This window comes from Scyliorhinus canicula, chromosome 8 (genome assembly GCF_902713615.1).
Source record: "Scyliorhinus canicula chromosome 8, sScyCan1.1, whole genome shotgun sequence".
Taxonomy (NCBI): Eukaryota; Metazoa; Chordata; class Chondrichthyes; order Carcharhiniformes; family Scyliorhinidae; genus Scyliorhinus; species Scyliorhinus canicula.
This window is the reverse complement of record NC_052153.1, coordinates 179864339-179880864: the sequence shown is the minus strand read 5'-3', so window position 1 is coordinate 179880864 and position 16526 is coordinate 179864339. Positions and strand designations below refer to the sequence as shown.

At 50.4% G+C, this 16526-nt stretch overlaps 1 protein-coding gene across 1 annotated transcript in view; it reads right to left on the bottom strand.

The window, feature by feature from the left end:
- The window catches only part of LOC119970712 (15-hydroxyprostaglandin dehydrogenase [NAD(+)]-like), a 109060-nt gene extending 92902 nt beyond the window's left edge, over positions 1-16158 (bottom strand). Inside the window, exon 1 of the mRNA XM_038805774.1 lies at positions 15961-16158. Within this exon, the coding sequence (XP_038661702.1) occupies positions 15961-16053 (93 nt within the window). The 5' untranslated portion in view covers positions 16054-16158. The remainder of the gene's footprint in view (positions 1-15960) is intronic.
- Between the last annotated feature and the right edge of the window lie 368 nt (positions 16159-16526).

The window sequence follows — 16526 nt, the reverse complement described above, 5'->3', positions numbered from 1 at the left end:
TCACCACCACCTACTGAAGGGCAACTAGGGATGGGCAATAAAATCCTCGGTCCCCCTCCAACCCCTAAAACATACAGTTCCTTAATACAGGCTATGACAGATGAGGACCTTGAGATGATTGCTATCACTAAGGAGGAAGTGATGGGCAAGATAATGGGGCTGAAGGTAGACAAATCTCCTGGCCCTGATGGAATGCATCCCAGAGTGCTAAAAGAGGTTGGTTAGGGAAATTGCAAATGCACTAGTGATAATTTACCAAAATGTACTAGACGCTGGGGTGGTCCCGGCAGACTGGAAATTAGCAAACGTGACACCACTGTTTAAAAATGGAGGTAGGCAGAAAGTGGGTAATTGTAGGCCAGTGAGCTTAACTTCGGTAGTAGGGAAGATGCTGGAATCTATCATCAAGGAAGAAATAGCGAGGCATCTGGATGGAAATTGTCTCATTGGGCAGATGCAGCATGGGTTCATAAAGGGTAGGTTGTGCCTGACTAATTTAGTGGAATTTTTTGAGGACATTACCAGTGCAGTAGATAATGGAGAGCCAATGGATGTGGTATATCTGGATTTCCAGAAAGCCTTTAACAAGGTGCCACACAAAAGGTTGCTGCTGCATAAGATAAAGATGCATGGCATTAAGGGTAAAGTAGTAGCATGGATAGAGGATTGGTTAATTAATAGAAAGCATTTTCAATGGGGATTAATGGGCTTTTCTCTGGTTGGCAATCAGTAGCTAGTGGTGTCCCTCAGGGATCAGTGTTGGGCCCACAATGGTTCATAATTTACATAGATGATTTGGAGTTGAATAGATGAAATTGAACTTGGGACCCTGGAGCTGTGAAGCAATTGTGCTATCCACAATGCTACCATGCTGCCCTTAAGAAGTTAACCTACACTCCATTATTCTACCCTAATCCATGTACCTATCCAATAGCCGCTTGAAGGTCCCTAATGTTTCCGACTCAACTACTTCCACAGGCAGTGCATTCCATGCCCCCACTACTCTCTGGGTAAAGAACCTACCTCTGACATCCCCTCTATATCTTCCACCATTTATCTTAAATTTATGTCCCCTTGTAATAGTGTGTTCCACCCGGGGAAAAAGTCTCTGACTGTCTACTCTATCTATTCCCCTAATCATCTTATAAACCTCTATCAAGTCGCCCCTCATCCTTCTCCGTTCTAATGAGAAAAGGCCTAGCACCCTCAACCTTTCCTCGTATGACCTACTCTCCATTCCAGGCAACATCCTGGTAAATCTCCTTTGTACCTTTTCCAAAGCTTCCACATCCTTCCTAAAATGAGGTGACCAGAACTGCACACAGTACTCCAAATGTGGCCTGACCAAGGTTTTGTACAGCTGCATCATCACCTCACGGCTCTGAAATTCAATCCCTCTGCTAATGAACGCTAGCACACCGTAGGCCTTCTTCACAGCTCTATCCACTTGAGTGGCAACTTTCAAAGATCTATGAACATAGACCCCAAGATCTCTCTGCTCCTCCACATTGCCAAGAATCCTACCGTTAACCCTGTATTCCGCATTCATATTTGTCCTTCCAAAATGGACAACCTCACACTTGTCAGGGTTAAACTCCATCTGCCACTTCTCAGTGTGATAGTTCATGAGTCGCAAAAAGTTGGTTTACAGGTGCAACAGGTGATTAAGAATTTGAATGGAGTTTTGTCCTTCATTGCTAGAGGGATGGAGGTTAAGATTAGGGAGGTTATGCTGCAATTGTATAAGCTGTTAGTGATACCACACCTGGAGTATTGTGTTCAGTTTTAGAACAAAGAACAAAGAACAAAGAAAATTACAGCACAGGAACAGGCCCTTCGGCCCTCCCAGCCTGCGCCGATCCAGATCCTTTATCTAAACCTGTCTCCTATTTTCTAAGGTCTACTTCCCTCTGTTCCCGCCCGTTCATTTACCTGTCTAGATGCCTCTTAAATGATGCTATTGTGCCCGCCTCTACCACCTCCGCTGGTAAAGCGTTCCAGGCACCCACCACCCTCTGCGTAAAAAACTTTCCACGCACATCTCCCTTAAACTTTCCCCATCTCACCTTGAAATCGTGACCCCTTGTAACTGACACACCCACTCTTGGGAAAAGCTTGTTGCTATCCACCCTGTCCATACCTCTCATAATTTTGTAGTCCTCAATCAGGTCCCCCCTCAAACTCCGTCTTTCCAACGAAAGTACAATGGACCTGAACTCCCAGATCTCTCTGTACATCAATTTTCCCCAGGACTCTTCCATTGACCATGTAGTCCGCTCTTGAATTTGATCTTCCAAAATGCATCACCTCGCATTTGCCTGGATTGAACTCCATCTGCCATTTCTCTGCCCAACTCTCCAATCTATCTATATTTTGCTGTATTCTCTGACTGTCGCCTCGCTATCTGCAACTCCACCAATCTTAGTATCATCTGCAAACTTGCCAATCAGACCATCTATACCTTCTTCCAGGTCATTTATGTATATCACAAACAACAGTGGTTCGAGCACGGACCCCTGTTGAACACCACTAGTCACCCTTCTCCATTTTGAGGCACTCCCTTCCACCACTACTCTCTGTCTCCTGTTGCCCAGCCAGTTCTTTATCCATCTAGCTAGTACACCCTGAACCCCATACGACTTCACTTTTTCCATCAACCTGCCATGGGAAACTTTAGCAAATACCTTACTAAAGTCCATGTATATGACATCTACAGCCCTTACCTCATCAATTTACTTTGTCACTACCTCAAAGAATTCTATTAGGTTTGTAAGACATGACCTTCCCTGTACAAAACCATGCTGCCGATCACTGATAAGTCTATTTTCTTCCAGATGTGAATAGATCCTATCCCTCAATATCTTCGCCAACAGTTTGCCTACCACTGACGTCACGCTCACAGGTCTATAATTCCCTGGATTATCCCTGCTGCCCTTCTTAAACAAAGGGACAACATTAGCAATTCCAGGACCTCACCCGTGCTCAAGGATGCTGCAAAGATATCTGTTAAGGCCTCAGCTATTTCGACCCTCGCTTCCCTCGGTAACCTGGGATAGATCCCATCCGACCCTCGAGACTTGACCACCTTAATGTCTTTTAGAATACCCAAAACATCCCCCTTCCTTATGCCGACTTGACCTAGAGTATTTAAACATCCATCCCGAGCCTCAACATCCGTCCTGTCCCTCTCCTTTGTGAATACCGATGCAAAGTACTCATTAAGAATCTCACCCATTTCCTCTGACTCCACGCATAAATTCCTTCTTTTGTCTTTGAGTGGGCCAATCCTTTCTCTAGTTACCCTCTTGCTCCTTATATACGAATAAAAGGCTTTGGGATTTTCCTTAACCCTGTTAGCCAAAGATATTTCATGACCCCTTTTAGCCCTCTTTATTGCGTGTTTGAGATTCGTCCTACTTTCCCGCTATTCCTCCAAAGCTTCATCAGTTTTGAGTTGCCTCGATCTTATGTATGCTTCCTTTTTCATCTTAGCTAGTCTCACAATTCCACCCATCATCCATGGTTCCCTAATCTTGCCATTTCTATCCCTCATTTTCACAGGGACATGTCTGTCCTGCACTCTAATCAATCTTTCCTTAAAAGACTCCCGCATTTCAAATGTGGATTTACCCTTAAACAGCTGCTCCCAAACCACATTCCCTAGCTCTTGCCGAATTTTGTTATACTCTGCCTTTCCCAAATTTAGCACTCTTCCTTTAGGACCACTCTCGTCCTTGTCCATGAGTATTCTAAAACTTATGGAATTGTGATCGCTATTCCCAAAGTAATCACTGACTGAAACTTCAACCACCTGACCGGGATCATTCCCCAATACCAGGACCATTATGGCCCCTTCCCGAGTTGGACTATTTACATACTGCTCTAAAAAACTCTGATGGATGCTCCTTACAAACTCTGCTCCATCTACGCCACCAACACTACACGAATCCCATTCAATGTTGGGGAAGTTAAAATATCCCATCACAACCACCCTATTGCTCCTACATTTTTCCATAATCTGTCTGCATATTTGTACCTCTACTTCATGCTCGCTTTTGGGAGGCCTGTAGTAAAGTCCCAACAATGTTACTGCACCCTTCCTATTTCTTAGCTCCACCCATATTGCCTCAGTGCTCGAATCCTCCATAGTGTCCTCTTTAATCACAACTGTGATATCATCTCTGACTAGTAATGCAACTCCTCCACCCCTTCTACCTCCCTCTCTATCCCTCCTGAAGCATCTATACCCTGGGATATTCAGTCGCCAGTCCTGCCTTTCCCTCAACCAAGTCTCAGTAATACCAATAACATCATATTCCCAGGTACTAATCCAAGCCCTAAATTCATCTGCCTTACCTGCTGCACTTCTCGCATTAAAACAAATGCACCTCAGACCACCTGTCCCTTTGCGATCATCATCTCTTCCCTGTCTACTCTTCCCCTTAGTCACATTGAGTTTATTATCTAGTACCTTACTGGCTTTAGTTGCTGCCTCTTTACTGACCTCTAACTTCCTAATCTGGTTCCCATCCCTCTGCCACATTAGTTTAAAACCTCCCCAACAGTGTTAGCAAAAGCACCCCCTCGGTTCCAGTCCTGCCCAGGTGTAGACCATCCGGTTTGTAATGGTCCCACCGCCCCCAGAACCGGTTCCAATGTCCCAAAAATCTGAACCCCTCCCTCCTGCACCATCTCTCAGGCCACGTATTCATTCTGATTATTCTTCAATTTCTACTCTGACTCCTGAGATTACTACCTTTGAGGTCCTACTTTTTAACTTATCTCCTAACTCCCTAAATTCTGATTGTAGGACCTCATCCCGTTTTTTACCTATATCGTCGGTGCCTATATGCACCACGACAACTGGCTGTTCACCCTCCCCCTTCAGTGTGTCCTGCAGCCGATCTGAGGCATCCCTGACCCGTGCACCCGGGAGGCAACATACCATGCGGGAGTCTCGTTTTCGACCACAGAAACGTCTGTCTACTCCCCTTACAATTGAATCCCCTATGACTATAGCCCTGTCAGTCTTTTTCCCGCCCTTCTGTGCAGCAGAGCCAGCCACGGTGCCATGAGCTTGGCTACTACTGCCTTCCCCTGGTGAGTCATCTCCCCCAACAGTATCCAAAACGATATACCTGTTTTGGAGGGAGATGGCCGCAGGGGACACCTGCACTGCCTTCCTGCTCTTTCTCTGCCTTTTGGTCACCCATTCCCTGTCTCCCTCACCAATCCTAATCTGCGGTGTGACCAACTCACTGAACGTGCTATCCACGACCTCCTCAGCATCGCAAATGCTCCAAAGTGAGTCCATCCGCAGCTCCAGAGCCGACATGCGGTCTAACAGGAGCTGCTGCTGGACACACTTCGCGCACATGAAGGAGTCGGGGCATCGGCCGCGTCCCTGAACTCCCACATTGCGCACGAGGAGCATAAAACGGGTCTGGGATCTCCTGCCATTTTTACCCTTTACCTTAACTGACTACAAAATATACTATCAAATAATTAATAAGTGAAAGGAATAAAGATTTTACTTATCAATCACAATACTCACCAACACACGAAGAGTTAAATTTCTCCCAGCTGCTGCTAATTGGAGCACTTTCCTTACCAGCCAATAAGGTCATTGCTTTGCTGTGATGTCACTCTTCAAGGTAAGTTTTTAAAGTTTTAAAGAGGTAAACTTACCTTTCCAACGACCCCTCGCCACTGCTCCCGCCGAAAATCTGAAAGCTGCTGCTCCTTATCACCACAGTCTTTTTTTTTGGTTAGAAGAGGAGGGCAGGTGGGAGACACTATACATGTAGTGTCGCGGGTTTATCCGCTGCCCAAATATATCAGTTCACTCACCTTCCCAGAGCGCAGTTCGACCGCTCCCACTCAGCTCCTCCCACGTGCTGCTCCTGCAAGGTAAGTTTTTAAAATAGGAAAACTTACCTTTCCAACAGCCCCCTGGCTATTGCTCTCGCTGAAAAAAAAAGCACACTCCGCGCTCCTGAATGAATACATAGAACATAGAACATAGAACAGTACAGCACAGAACAGGCCCTTCGGCCCTCGATGTTGTGCCGAGCAATGATCACCCCACTTAAAACCACGCAACCCGTATACCCGTAACCCAACAATCCCCCCATTAACCCCACACTACAGGCAATTTAGCATGGCCAATCCACCTAACCCGCACATCCTTGGACTGTGGGAGGAAACCGGAGCACCCGGAGGAAACCCACGCACACACGGGGAGGACGTGCAGACTCCACACAGACAGTGACCCAGCCGGGAATCGAACCTGGGACCACTGGAGCTGTGAAACATTGATGCTAACCACCATGCTACCGCGAGGTACCCAATACAAGATCATAAATTTCAATTACCCATATTATTGTACAAAAAGAAAAAACATTACAACATCCCCAAACAGCCCCATCCCAACCAACATAAAGGTCCCATTTAAATCTCCATAGTACAGTCCAAGTCCTTGTGCTTGAACGAAAGCCTCTGCTTCCTCCGCCATCTCGATATCTCTGGTATTGTGCTTGACTCACAGGCTTACCGGGTACATAGAACATAGAACAGTACAGCACAGAACAGGCCCTTCGGCCCTCAATGTTGTGCCGAGCCATGATCACCCTACTCAAACACACGTATCCACCCTATACCCGTAACCCAACAACCCCCCCTTAACCTTACTTTTTATTAGGACACTACGGGCAATTTAGCATGGCCAATCCACCTAACCTGCACATCTTTGGACTGTGGGAGGAAACCGGAGCACCCGGAGGAAACCCACGCACACAGGGGGAAGACGTGCAGACTCGAACCTGGGACCCTGGGACAATAAATGTGAAGCATTTATGCTAACCACCATGCTACCCTGCTGCTACCATGCTACACCAAAATGCACACCGCTCTTATACAGCACTGACTTCGCCCTGTTGAAGACTGCATACCTCTTTGTCAACTCTGCCGTGACATCTTAGTATATTTGAATACTGCTGCCTTCCCATTACACCTCACAATTTTCTTTGGCCCATTTCAGGACACTCTCTGTCGTCCGATAGCTATGATAGCGTACTTTCACCGCCTGTGGTGGTTCATTCACCCGTGGCTTCACTTGGAGCAACCGGTGGGCCCTGTCCAGCTCAAGGGAGAAAACCTGGTTCTCCTCCCCCAGCAGCTTTGTGAAAATTGCAGTAAAATACTTATTCAGCCTCGGGCCTTCCACCCTCTCTGGCAACCAACCCCATGATCCTGAGGTCCTGCCACCTCTATCCTTCAGGTCCTCCACCTTAGCCCTTGGGCTTTTGTTTCTGTCATCTGCCATCAACAGCTCAGCTTCTAGTGAGGCTATCTGGTCCAGGTGTCACGACAGGGTCTCCTTCACCCCCTTCAGCACCTCACCATACTCCTGCACTGTCTCCGAGGTCTTTCCCAATTAAATGAAATTAAATGAAAATTGCTTATTGTCACGAGTAGGCTTCAATGAAGTTACTGTGAAAAGCCCCTAGTCGTCACATTCCGGCGCCTGTTCGGGGAGGCTGGTACGGGAATTAAACCGTGCTGCTGACCTGCCTTGGTCTGCTTTAAAAGCCAGCGATTTAGCCCAGTGTGCTAAACCAGCTCCACACAATGCTTCCTTTATCGGTCCCAACCCATCCTCCACTGATTGTTTGAGAGTCTCCATCATTTCCCTCTCAAAATGCTTGCCGATTTGTCTCTCAAATTTGGCCACCATTACCTCCATCAGCTTATCCACAGTAATAGGTGCAGCCCCACCTGACAAGCTTGCCTCCGCCATCTTTAATCCCAACGGACTCTGCACCTTCCCCAACTCCTCTTACGGGCTACCGCCTGTACCCTTTTTTCCAGTATTCTTTTTTGTGATTTTTGACATGGCCTTGTAAAAGGCTATCAAATGGGACAACTTTGTCCACAAATTATCCCCGGGAACTGGGCTAGAAGGGCCAAAAACTGAGGACTCTGGTGGGAGCTACCTGGCGTACGACCTCCTTCTACATACAGCCGCTGGAGCCTCGGAACATATCACACATTGATGGACAGATCATTTCTACGACAAATTCTGGACAAGTTCTCAGGCTGATCCACCGTTTCAGTTGAGGAACCTGCGAGGGGTGATACTGTGTGGGTTTTTATTGTGAAAGTGAGCTCATACAGCTTTATATTCGGACCAATATGGAACAGTGTCATTTCCTTGCTGTTTAATGGTTAGTGCGTTAAGTGGAATTGTTAGTGTGGTGAATGCAGCATGGTAATTCACACTATATCTTTGTAAGCGCAGTAGCGTTATCCGACCACTAGGGGGAGTAGCTCTGGGAATGCTCAGGAGCTTGTACAGGGCTCCACCATTGGCTCCGCCCATGACTCCTCCCCCTTGTGCTGCTGTATAAATACCCTTGTCCAGAGTCAGCCTGCAGTTCACCGAGAGTTCATCAACGGGTAACAGGCTGGCTCTGTAGTAAGTAGATTAAAGCCTATATTCATATCGGAAAACACGTGTCTGGTGAATTGATGGTTCCATCAATTTCATCTACTTAAGAATAGTCAAGATCGATCATGGAAATGGCCCTCAAGCCTGGACGCCTGGAACTCGATCCGCAGGATGCAGAGGCAAAAGAAATCTTCTCCCACTGGATGCGGTGCTTTAAGGCCTACCTGGCAGAAGCAAGCACAGCCGAAACGACAGAGGAACAGAAGTTAAGTCTACTGCACGCGAGGGTGAGCCACCGAATCTCTACGCAACTAAACTCAGCCGGTTCATATACTGCAGCGCTAGCGGTACTCGATAAGATATATGTAAGGCCCATTAATGAAGTTTACGCACACCATGTGTTCACGACTCGCCGCCAGCGGCCTACAGAATCACTTGCCGAATTTTTAAGGGAACTCAATAATTTGTCAAATGACTGTAATTATCAAGCGGTTACCGCGGCTGAACACAGAGAACTTGCTGTACGCGATGTTTTTAGTAGCGGGCCTCAGGTCTAATTATGTGCGCCAACGACTGCTGGAAAAGGGGGCCCAAGACTTAGAAACAACTGTGGAAGCTGCGACCACGATGGAGATCTCCTTCCGCAGCCTTAACTCGTTCCCCGTGGGCCCTGCGACCCAATCATGGGCACCCGACCAGCAACTCCCCCAGGCCTGTGCTACGCAGCCGCCCAGCCACCATACTGCTCCAGCCTGCCACTATGCTGCTCCAGCCAGCCACCATACTGCTCCAGCCTGCCACTCTACTGCTCCAGCCTGCCATTTCTGCAGCCAGAATCAGCACCTGCGGCAACACTGCCCGGCCCGCAACGCGACCTGCAGCAGCTGCGGGTGGAAAGGCCACTACGCAAGAGTGTGCCTCGCTAAAAGGGCCCCAGCTTCTAATTCCCCAGTGGCACGAAGTAATCGCGGCCCGAAACGCTGCGGCCTATGCCCCGACTCCGCCCCCTCCAGCCACGTGCGATCCATGGGGGCCGCCATCTTGGCAAACCTCCACCACGCAGCCGGCCACGTGCGACTCATGGGGGCTGCCATCTTGGACTCCATCTTCCTCGCCGCCCGCCACGTGCGATCCATGGGCCCGACCTGCATCTCCACGCTCGGACAGCTCATCGGAAGAGTACGACTATGAACTCAGAGGGCAGTCATCACGGGGCCACTCCAGCACAGCTGATCGAGCCGCCGACTACCCGCAACTCAGTGCAGTCACTCTGGACCAATCACGCCCAAAGCATCTGCGAAATTCGATGGCAGAGGTTCAAATCAACGGGTACAAAACGCCATGCCTCTTCGACTCCGGGAGAACTGAGAGCTTCATACATCCAGACCTGGTATGACGCTGTTCACTCCCTGTTTTCCCCGTGCGGCAAACTATCTCGCTCGCTTCAGGCTCCCATTCGGTCCAGATCCAGGGACGCACCGCCGCGACACTCACAATCCGAGGCGCTAGCTACTCAAAATTCAAACTCTACGTTTTGCCCGACCTCTGCGCGCCACTCTTATTAGGCTTAGACTTTCAATGCAACCGTAAGAGCCTCACCCTCAGCTTCGGCGGGCCCCTGCCCCCACTCACTATCTGCAGCCTCGCTATGCTGTGAATCCCCACCCCCCCCCCCCTCTCTTCGCCAATCTCACAAAGGACTGTAAACCCGTAGCCACTCGTAGCAGGTGGTACAGCCTGCAGGATAGGGTATTTATCAGATCAGAGGTCCGAAGGCTTCTCAGTGAGGGGATTATAGAGGCCAGCAATAGTCCCTGGAGAGCTCAGATGGTGGTCGTTAAGACCGGGGAAAAATTCTGCATGGTTGTCGCCTATAGTCAGACCATAAATAGATTTACACTCCTCGACGCGTATCCCCTCCCCAGGGTTGCAGACATGGTAAACCAGATCGCCCAGTACCAGCTCTTTTCCACGGTGGATCTGAAGTCTCCATACCACCAGCTCCCAATCCGCCCGGAGGACCGCCACTACACGGCATTCGAGGCCGATGGCCGCCACTTCCATTTCCTCCGGGTCCCCTTCGGCGTCACTAATGGGGTCTCGGTTTTCCAACGAGCAATGGACCGAATGGTGGACTAGTACGGGCTGCGGGCCACATTTCCTTACATGGACAATGTCACCATCTGCGGCTATGACCAGCAGGACCAAGACGCCAACCTCCATCATTTTCTCCAGACGGCACAGAAACGGCATCTCACGTATAACAAGGAGAAATGCGTTTTCCGCACAACCAGTCTAGCCATCCTCGGCTATGTCGTGGAAAACAGAGTCCTGGGCCCAGACCCGGACCGTATGTGCACCCTCTTAAAAACTCCCCCTCCCCCATTGCCCCAAGGCCCTCAAACGGTACTTGGGCTTCTTCTCCTACTACGCCCAGTGGGTCCCTCAATATGCGGACAAAGCCCGCCCACTCTTTAGGGCCACACGATTTCCCCAGTCAGCCGAGGCACGCCAGGCCTTCGACAGCATCAAGGAGGACATTGCCAAAGTGGTCATGCGGACGGTGGATGAATCCACTCCATTCCAGGTTGAGAGCGATGCCTCAGAGGTAGCTCTAGCAGCCACACTAAATTAGGCAGGGAGACCAGTCGCATTTTTCTCCCGTACCCTCTTCGCTTCAGAACTCCGACGCTCCTCAGTCGAGAAAGAAGCACAAGCCATTGTGGAGGCTATTCATTACTGGAGGCACTACCTCGCAGGTAGAAGGTTCACCCTCATCACCGACCAAAGATCGGTTGCCTTCATGTTTGACAACTCGCAAAGGGGCAAAATTAAAAACAACAAAATTCTGAGGTGGAGGATCGAACTCTCCACCTACAATTACGATATTAAGTATCGACTCGGGAAGCTTAACGAGCCTCCGGATGCCCTATCCCGCCGGACATGCGCCAGCGTGCAGATTGACCAATTGAAAGTCATCCACAATGACCTCTGCCACCCGGGGGTCACCCGGCTCGCCCACTACATCAGGGCCCGAAACCTGCCTTTCTCCAACGAGGAGGTAAAAGCGGTCACCAAGGATTGCCCGATCTGTGCGGAGTGCAAACCGCACTTCTATAGACCAGACAGGGCCCACCTGGTCAAGGCTTCTAGTCCCTTTGAACGCCTCGTGATTGATTTCAATGGGCTACTCCCTCAACTAACAAGAACGTTTACTTTCTAAACGTCGTAGATGAGTTCTCCCGTTTCCCATTTGCTATCCCGTGCCCCGACATGACCTCCCACACAGTCATTAGGGCCCTGCAAAGCATCTTCACCCTGTTTGGTTTCCCCAGCTACATACACAGCGACCGGGGTTCGTCCTTCATAAGCGACGAGCTGCGTCAGTAGCTGCTCGACAAGGGCATCGCCTCGAGCAGGACTACCAGCTACAACCCCGGGGTGAACGGGCAGATGGAGAGGGAGAACGCGACGGTCTGGAAGACCATCCTACTGACCCTCCGGTCTAGAAAGCTCCAAGTCTCCCAGTGGCAGGAAGTCCTCCCAGACACGCTCCACGCTATTAGGTCCCTTTTGTGCACAGCGACCAACCAGACCCCTCACGAGAGGCTCTTCATTTTTTCCAGGGGCACTACCACGGGGGTCTCACTTCCGGCATCGCTGATGACACCGGGCCCCGTACTTATGAGGAAACACGTCAGGGCACACAAAACCGACCCCCTTGTTGAAAAGGTGCGCCTGCTCTACTCCAACCCCCAGTACGCATTCGTCGAGTTCCCTGACGGCCGTCAGGACACTGTATCCCTCCTGGATCTGGCACCCGCTGGATCCAGCGCCCCCTCTACCCCCACAGAAGGACCCCTCACCCTACACCCCATGCTGCCGCCCCCTCGCGCTCCCGAGGCCACGAGCTCGCTCCACCAGTTCCGCGCACCTGCGCCGGCCAGCCCCCAGCGCCCCCAGTCCCCGGTCGAACCAGGAGAGTGTGAAGCTCGGATATAACCCTCCCTCGAGTCCGCCATCATACACCAGCACACAACACCCATCCAGCCACCGCAAGAGGCTGCAACCCCGGTGCTCCGCAGATCACAGCGGACAGTTCGACCACCAGACAGACTGACTTTGTAGACCACCACCCCAGCCGGACTTGACTTTTTTGCAGGGGGTGAATGTGGTGAATGTAACATGGTAATTCACACTGTATCTTTGTAAGTGCCGTAGCGTTATCCGACCACTAGAGGGAGTAGCTCTGGGAACGCTCAGGAGCTTGTACAGGGCTCCACGCTTGGCTCCGCCCACAACTCCTCCCCCTTGTGCTGCTGTATAAATACCCTTGTCCAGAGTCAGCCTGCAGTTCACCGAGAGTTCATCAACGGGTAACAGGCTGGCTCTGTAGTAAGTAGATTAAAGCCTATATTCATATCGGAAAACACGTGTCTGGTGAATTGATGGTTCCATCAGTTAGATAGTTGTTTTTCAAATAATTTTTATTGTTGACCATTTCATAGACAAAATATTCGCAGTGCATTCTCGAGCGTAGACGTGCCATGTCTCTGATGGGTTTTATTGCCCAGCATTCCAATCAAACTGTGAGGCCTGGATGCTTTGCCTGAACCCTGGGCCGTCAACACCACAGAGGCAGCAGCAGCCAACAATCAAACACACAAGTTGCTGGGCTTCAGCACTGAGGATATCTCTGCAACAAGAGGGTGAGTGTGCAGGGGGCGGGGGGGGGGGGGGGGGGGGGGGTTCCTGAGCATAGTTCCCCAAGTGTTCCTGGCAGGGGTCTGAGGAGTGGGGTGTGGAGTCTAAGGGCTCCTGATGTGGCCGTGCAGGGTGCGGTCCCCCAGCACAACGGGCTCGGTGGATGGCATTGAGGGTCCCAGTGTGAAAGCCGTAACTGATTGCCGGTCTCTCATCTTCTCCAATTCCTTCCAGATATCACAATATGGATGGTGGTAGCCCAGGTGGCCAGACACCAGAGGCGGGCAGCACGGTAGCATTGTGGATAGCACAATCGCATCACAGCTCCAGGGTCCCAGGTTCGGTTCCGGCTTGGGTCCCTGTCTGTGTGGAGTCTGCACATCCTCCCTGTGTGTGCGTGGGTTTCCTCCAGGAGCTCCGGTTTCCTCCCACAGTCGCAAACATGTGCGGGTTAGGTGGATTGGCCATGATAAATTGCCCTTAGTGTCCAAAATTGCCCTTACAGTTCGGTGGGGTTACTGGGTTATGGGGATAGGGTGGAGGTGTTAACTTTGGGTAGGGTGCTCTTTACAAGAGTCGGTGCAGACTCGATGGGCCGAATGGCCTCCTTCTGCACTGTAAATTCTATGAAATCTATGAAAGGTGGCAGCATCGCTGACGCAAGCTCGATGCAGCACCCCATTGTGGAGAGCGCCGCACACAGCCTGCAGACTCAGCCATCCATTAGGCCAGGGAGGGGCCCAGAGGGGGACGTCGGCGATGGCCCAAGGTGTAAAGTCATTGTTGGTTGTTCGAGCATGTGCCGCAGGAGTCTCCGTCTCAACAGGAGGATGGTATGGTACTTGTGCCATGTCCTTGTGAACTTGGCACCCCGTGAAGGAGGAGGTCACCTGCTCCCGGTGGCCATGACGGTCACCGCAGCCCTGAACTTTTATGCCACTGTATCATTCCACGGCTCGGGTGGGTACTTGTGCGGCATTTCACAAACTGCAGCCCACAAGTGCATCCGTGAGAGCACAGATGCCCTGTATGCCCGGGCAGCTGACTATATAACCCAAGTGTAACATGTTTTAATTGTGAACATTCAAAACACTCATTGTCTCTGGCTATAGATGGTGCCATTTTCCCGACCTTCCTATGGCCACTCAGTGATCATCAATCTTCTTAAGCTTCTGTGCTCTGTCGCTACATCTCGGCGTGGCCCAAGGATGCACATCAGAGGTGGGGGCCCTGTGGCCTTTGATGCCCTTGGTGGGCGTCATCTGGAGGCCCTTGAGCCGGAGGGCCCTGGGCGAGTTTCTGATGTCACTGGCATTGCCGTGCCACTCTGTTCTGCCCGCTGTCCTTGACTCCATCCAGAGTGTGATTCAATGCGAATGATCCTCTTATTTTATTCTTCTCCTCCCCCTTAACTCTCTCCTTATCCTTTCCCAAGTCCCCTCAGTGCCCCTTCTCAGCCCTTCCCCTCCCTACCCTCCTTCCCCTGATCTCTACCCCCCCAACAGTATTCCACTGCCCTTCTCCTCCACCCTTTCTCTTACTTTTTTCCTTCTCTTCCTCTCACCATCCCCCCTTCCCTTTAACTCTTCTCCACTCTCCCTTCCCCCGTCTCGCCATCCCTCCCGCTCCGCCCTTCCTTCTCTGCCATCAACCCTCTCCCCACTCCTTTCCACCCTTCCCCGCCTTATTCCCCAGCCCATTCCTCACCCTCCTCTTACCCTGTGCCTCTTCATTACCCCCTTCCAACTCCCTTCTACCCGCACCAATCTCCCCTCCCCAGCCCTCTTCACTATCCTCTACCCACCCACCTTCCTCTTGCCCTCAGTGCCGCTCCCCTTTCCTCAGCTCCCCCACCCCCCCACATCTGCCTGTGGGACTGTTTTCTGACAGTACTAACACCTGAAATTGAAGACAGATGGGCAAGGGATCGCAACACGTCCTCCACTAATGTTTGACTTGCTGTTGGTTCCAGATCTCAACTTGGAACATGATGTGAGTTTGTGTCATAGTTACCCACTGCTGTTGTCATTAAGAATGCATGTTACTCAGCACAGGCTAGGGTTAGGTCCACAAATCTGTTTATGACTTACAGTTAAAAACCTTCTCTCCCAAACATAGGCACTGGCACTGCCATTGATGCTTAGAGATTATGTGACATTCCCTCTCTCCCCTCCCGCACGGAGAAGACAACTGGCCACCGAGATATTCCCCAGGCGGCGAACATGACCCAATGGTTTTGGTGCTGAACTTTCTCTGCATCTGCTAACTGGTTCCCAAATGTGACTGGGAGTCTTGAGAGTGTGGACTGGATCAGGAGAGGTCGAAATAGATAGGAACGGGATGAGGAACAGGAACGTGTGGGTGGACATTCCGCAAGGGTATCGTCCAACACAGTGATTCACAAATAAAACAAATGCCACACACTCCAAGTTCGACCCCCACCGCCCAGCGCCTCTCCAGACACAAACACTCTTACACCCACTCAACCTTGTCGCTGAAAAAAATAAGTAACAATCTCTTCAACGGCGCCTTTGTTCAGGATGAAATGGTGGAATCCATAATATTTGCACAGCACCGACAGAGTTACTCCCTTCTCCAGCTCAATGCTCAGCTGCAGATGGAAATGCAAATAATATTTACATAAGTGTTGCATCAGGCAAACAAATACTTCAGGCTTTGTCAGATTCCTTGGACTTAAACTGAGGAAAACAACAGCAATAACCCACCCCCCCCCCCTCTTGCTCACCACCACCACCATCGCCCCCCCCACCGCCCCTGTTCCTTATGCAATCACATTGTGTTATTACCTTTGCTTCTTTCTTTAGCAAGGCTTCAGCAAATGCCTTCCCCAGGCCTTGCGATGCACCCGTTACCAAACCCACGCAGTTCTTCAAGATCATTCTGCTTGCCGAAGGTTCTCCCCTGCTGCTCAGAGCCCTCCTCCCCCGCGTGTGTGCTGTCCTCTCCCACCTGTCCTCGCACTAACAGCGCAAACGATTTGCTGCTCTTTTAACACTCGGCAAAAAAACCTGGCACCCAGCCAGGAAACGCCTGCAGCAGCAACAATTTGTCGAGGTAGCATTCTATTTGCAATCATTGTTTCTCCGACAAGACTTCTTATTATCCTTTAATGACATCCCCTTTCTGCGCTTGTTCCACTTTGATTGTTCCACGAGTGTCACAAAATTAAACTCAGCCCAAATTTTAACCTTGCCACGTAATCATCAGATCCAACATTGGGTGTTGCGCCTTATTTAAAAATGTGTTCAGTAAGTTGCGAAAACCCGCTTGGCATTTCGAGCTCTGCTCGCCGGCAAGTAGTCGATTGCACGGCATTAATGTTGCAAGTTTCAAGCAAAATGTGTGTCAGAAA